The sequence below is a fragment of the Sapajus apella genome, unplaced genomic scaffold, assembly GCF_009761245.1.
Source record: "Sapajus apella isolate SASKATOON/1434 unplaced genomic scaffold, GSC_monkey_1.0 scaffold68, whole genome shotgun sequence".
Classification (NCBI taxonomy): Eukaryota; Metazoa; Chordata; class Mammalia; order Primates; family Cebidae; genus Sapajus; species Sapajus apella.
The window spans coordinates 3,102,314-3,107,558 of record NW_022437008.1 but is presented as its reverse complement, the minus strand read 5'-3'; the positions used below and the strand labels follow the sequence as shown (position 1 = coordinate 3,107,558).

General features: G+C 54.6%; 1 protein-coding gene and 1 long non-coding RNA gene across 2 annotated transcripts in view; both read right to left on the bottom strand.

Annotated features, from left to right (window-relative positions):
• The window catches only part of LOC116530686 (galectin-7-like), a 1,559-nt gene extending 1,033 nt beyond the window's left edge, over window positions 1-526 (bottom strand). Inside the window, exons 1-2 of the mRNA XM_032248897.1 lie at window positions 506-526; window positions 58-147 (exon numbers count right to left, since the gene is read on the bottom strand). Coding sequence (XP_032104788.1) covers window positions 58-147; window positions 506-511 — 96 coding nt within the window. The 5' untranslated portion in view covers window positions 512-526. The remainder of the gene's footprint in view (window positions 1-57; window positions 148-505) is intronic.
• Window positions 527-778: 252 nt separating this feature from the next.
• LOC116530690 overlaps window positions 779-5,245 on the bottom strand; it is a 21,996-nt gene continuing 17,529 nt past the window's right edge. The window contains exon 3 of the long non-coding RNA XR_004260104.1: window positions 779-983. This is a non-coding gene — a long non-coding RNA (uncharacterized LOC116530690). The remainder of the gene's footprint in view (window positions 984-5,245) is intronic.

Genomic DNA, 5,245 nt, shown 5'->3' with positions numbered 1-5,245 from the left:
TTGGGGGTCAGCTGAGCCTGGGACCTGCACCCTTTACACCTAGGGCCTGGGGCCTTACCTGCTGGCATTGGGAGGAACCACACCACGAATTCTCAGCACCGTGCCAGGGTGGATGCCCTCGGGCAGCGAGGTCTTGTGGGGGACGTTCTGCAAGAGTGGGGTGCGGGGGCCACTGTGAGCCAGTGAGACAGAGGGAGGGAGACAGAAGGTAGGCCGCCTCTCAGAGGAACCAACCATGACTGAGACTGGCAGAAATCAGTGGGAGAGAAAAGGGTGGCAGAGAGGCAGGAAAGAGATGGGGAGAGCAACAAGGAAAAACAGGAAAATGCTCAGAGGGAGCCAGAGGAAGCCACGAAGGGGGACAGGGGACAATCAGGATCGGGGGCCACCCAGAGGCCAGAGCCCAAGACCACCCACGGTGCACCCACTGCCCACTTGCTCCTTTGAAAGGGAGCCCCCAGTCCCCTCCCTACAAGGCCCCGCCCTGGGCCCCTGGAGCACTCACGGACATGGCTGGGACAGGGTCAGGCAGCGGTGGCGGTGGGGACTGCTGGGGACCTTAAGTAAAAGTAGGGCGGGGCTGGCCCTGATGACTCACCCCACCCCTTCCCACCCACCACCCACACCTGGCACAGACCCTGGCCCTGGGGCAGGGCTGGTGAGGCGGCAGTGGTGCCTCTTCCTGGGAGCCCTGCTCCCCTCCACCACCCAGGGCCCGCATGCCCTGCCTCCTCCTAGGAGCTGATAATAAGAGGGACCGTTTAATAATAATAAACTCACAGCAGAGAAGGCTCCTTGTGCCACTGCCCTCCAGCCCTGTCTTCCTGCTGCCTGGCACACAGAGAGCCTCTATCTCATTTTATACACAGACATGATGGGTCCCGAGAAGCCAAGCTGGGTGGGAACTCCAGACCCTTCCTTCCGGCTGAGAACCTCCTGCGCCTGGACTTGGGGTGTCCGCGCTGAAATCCCAGCTTCCACATCTGTAAGGGAACAGTGGCAATAGTGACAGACAGGGCGGCTTCACAGAGTCGGGGCTGAGGGGCTGCCTGGTCCACTCAGCGCTGCACCCCAGGTCCTGAAGTCTGCACAGCACGTGGTAAGTCCTCAGTGAGGAGGGGTGAAAGGAAGGGAGCCTCTAGGACTACCCTGTCATTTCCTAGGCCTCTGGGCTGCCCAGGATATGCAGGAAATCACTGATTGCAGCCTCATAATTTTTTTTTTAATTTTGTGAAGGAGTCTTGCTCTCTTGCCCAAGCCGAAGTGCAATGGCATGATCTCAGCTCACTGCAACCTCCACCTCCCGGGTTCCAGCAATTCTCCTGTCTCAGCCTCCTGAGTAGCTGAGATTACAGGCACCCACCACCATGCCTGGCTAACTTTTTAATTTTTAGTAGAGATGGGGTTTCTCCATGTAGGTCAGGCTGGTCTCTTAACTCCTGACCTCAAGTGATACAGCCACTTCAGCCTCCCAAAGTGCTGGGATTACAGGTGTGAGCCACCACACCCGGCCATGCACCCCCATAATTCCAATAGGGAGGAATATGGGTTGCCCCCATTGTACAGAGGAGGAGGCTGGGTCTGGGATGGGAAGCGATTTTCCACAAGCCATGCAGGACCCTCTGCCCTGACCTCTGGCTCTCCTCACCTCTGACTGCACTTCTCCTGTGGGTTCTGTCTCTGGGGCTGGCTGCCTCGCTCTGTCCACTTCTCCCGTGGGTTCTGTCTCTGGGGCTGGCTGCCTCGCTCTGTCCACTTCTCCTGTGGGTTCTGTCTCTGGGGCTGGCTGCCTCGCTCTGTCCACTTCTCCTGTGGGTTCTGTCTCTGGGGCTGGCTGCCTCGCTCCGTCCTCTGTCTCTAACCCTGCCTACGGCGTATTCTTGTCTCACTTCTCTCCGTCAAATCTCTCTCTTGTTCCTCCTTTTAGTACTGTTACTATCATCCCACCAAGCTTACTGGTCAGGATGAGGTGGGTTTTATGGTGGTGGGTGGCCCAACCCCCCATCACCACCCAGACCCAAAACACAGCAAAGTGAGGACCCTCTGCCAGCCCTGATATAGCCCCCTTGGGCCCAAGACTCTGGAAGAGAATCCAGGGTTGGGAAAGTAGATTGGGGGAGGGGCGGGCAGGACTGAAAGATGTTTCTGGAAGGCAGGGATGGTGTGGGAGCTGAACAGAAACTTCTCCTGGCTGGGTGTGGTGGCTGATGCCTGTAATTCCAACACTTTTGGAGGCCAAGGTGGGCAGATCGCTTGAGGTCAGGAGTTCGAGACCAGCCTGGCCAGCATGGTGAAACTCCTTCTCTACTAAAAAAATATAGAAAATTAGCTGGTCGTGGTGGTGGGTAATCCCAGCTACCTGGGAGGCTGAGGCAGGAGAATTGCTTGAGCTGGGGTGGCGAAGGTTGCAGTGAGCCAAGATCACACCAAGGCACTCAAGCCTGGGTGACAGAGAGAGACTCCGTCTCAAAAAAAAAAAAGATGCTGGGCGTGGTGGCTCATGCCTGTAATCCCAGCACTTTGGGACGCCGAGGTGGGTGAATCACACTGTCAGGAGTTCAAACCAGCCTGGCCAATATGGTGAAACCCCGTCTCTACTAAAAATACAAAAAATTAGCTGGGCGTGGTGGCGTACGCCTGTGATCCCAGCTACTCCAAAGGCTGAGGCAGAGAATTGCTTGAACCTGGGAGGCTGAGGTTACGGTGAGCCGAGATCCTGCCACTGGACTTCAGCCTGGGGGCCAGAGTGAGATTCCATCTCAAAAAAAAAAAAAAAAAAAAAGAAAAGAAAAAAGAAACCACTCTTAGCAGCCCAGCAGCCCTCCTGGACCTCTTCTACCCCCCACCCAACTCCTGCCCCACCCAGCAGGCTGCTGAGAGGCCTGGGCAGAGGCAGGCTGGCAGTGAAAAGTTTGGGTGGAGATACCAGGCCCAGAACCATCCTCCACCCTCTGTGTCCCAGGCCCCCACCCCCTAGCCCCCTCCCCACACGCTCAAGGCAACAAGCTGGGGACCAGTTCCTGGGAACATGAACTCAGAGAGGGAGGCTGGCAGTTGGCATTTTGGTGAGGACTGCAAGCACCCCCATTCTGCAGGGGAGAAAACTGAGGCTTAGATAGGGACAGCCTTTCAGCCAAGGAGGCGGCCAGGCCCTGGGCTCCAAGGGGTCTCTGTGCCAAGGACACATCATGGGCACAGACAGAGAGGACACAGGGTGTCAGGTGATCATACTACCAGCTCAGTCAGGTCCCAAGAATGTTCCCTTGAATGGTGGACTCTATCTTTCTAACATTAGTCACCATTCTAAAGAAGACACTCCTTGGCCAGGCGTGGTGGCTCACGCCTGTAATCCCAGCACTTTGGGAGGCTTAGGTGGGTGAATCACCTGAGGTTGGGAGTTCGAGACCAGCCTGGCCAACATGGAGAAACCCTGTCTCTACCAAAAATACAAAGTTAGCCAGGCGTGGTGGTGGGCTCCTGTAATCCCAGCTACTAGGGAGGCTGAGGCAGGAGAATTGCTTGAACTTGGGAGGCGGAGGTTGCAGTGAGCCAAGATGAAGACATTGCACTCCAGCCTGGGCAACAAGAGCAAAACTCCATCAAAAAAAAAAAAAAAAAAAAGAAGACGATGACACTCCTCACATTACTGATGCCTCATGCTGTGTGCCAACTTTTTAGTGATTGCTTCACTCTGGCTGGATGTAACTTCACATGCAGCCAACCTGCAAGTCCCAACGTGCCTTTGCTGACTGGCCAAGGGTTTGTGTTCTCTCTGTTATCAGCTTGAAGTCCTGACTGCTTTCTGGTAACAGATCTGCGTCCTAGATGGTGTTTTCTTTTAGACAGAGTCTCGCTCTGTTGCCCAGGCTGGGGTGCAGTGGTGCGATCTCGGCTCACTGCAACCTCTGCCTCCTGGGTTCAAGTGATTCTCCTGCCTCAGCCTCCCGAGTAACTAGGATTACAGGTGCTCACCACCATGCCCAGCAAACTTTTTGTTAGAGATTGGGGTTACTTCATGTTGGACAGGCTGGTCTCCATCTCCTGACCTCAAGTGATCCACCCACCTCGGCCTCCCAAAGTGCTGGGATTACAGGCATGAACCACCATGCCCAGCCCTTGATGGGTTCTTTTTTTTTTTTTTTTTTTGATTTTGTGAGTCGGAGTTTCGCTCTTGTTACCCAGGCTGGAGTGCAATGGCGTGATCTCGGCTCACCGCAACCTCCGCCTCCTGGGTTCAGGCAATTCTCCTGCCTCAGCCTCCTGAGTAGCTGGGATTACAGGCACACGCCACCATGCCCAGCTAATTTTTTCTATTTTTAGTAGAAACGGGGTTTCACCATGTTGGCCAGGATGGTCTCGATCTCTTGACCTCGTGATCCACCCGCCTCGGCCTCCCAAAGTGCTGGGATTACAGGCTTGAGCCACCGCGCCCGGCCTCCCAGCTCCTTTTTGTTTTTCTTTTTTCCTAGAGAGGAGGTCTTACTATGTTGCCCAGGCTGGTCTCAAACTCCTGGGCTCACGCGATCCTCCCACCTTGGCCTCCTAAAATGTTGGGATTACAGGCCTGGCCACAGTAATATTTTTGTGAGTCTTTTTTCAGTTTGAAACAACTAATGTATTTAGTTCCCAATTGTTATTTCATTGAGGTATTTTTCCCATTAAATAAAAGTTTAGTTTTTGTTGTTGTGGTTGTTTGGAGACAGGGTCTCGCTCTGTCACCCAGGCTGGAGTGCGGTGGTATGACCTCAACTTACTGCAGCCTCTGCCTCCCGGGTTCAAGTGAGCCTCCCACCTCACCCTCCTGCATAGCTGGGAATCCAGGAGTGAGCCGCCACACCTGGTGGATTTTGTATTATTTTGTACAGATGGGGTTTCGCCATGTCACCCAGGCAGTTCTCAAACTCCTGGGCTCAAGTGATCCACCTGCCTTGGCCTCCCAAACTGCTAGGATCCTAGGTGTGAGCCCCTGTACCCAGTCAAAGGTTCAGATTTTAACGGAATAATTCAATGAGTTTTGACACATGTAGTCACCTGTGTAACCACCTCCCCAATCAAGTTTCCTGGTGAAACAGTCTGCTCCTTCTGCCATAGGAAGCCACTCCTGAGCAGTTAGTAGCCACAAAGTTTCCACTGATGCATTGTGGTGGTGTGTGGCTGTAGTCCCAGCTACTCGGGAGGCTAAGGCTGGAGGATCACCTGAGCCCTGGAAGTCGAGGCTGCAGTGAGCCGAGAGCACACCACTGCA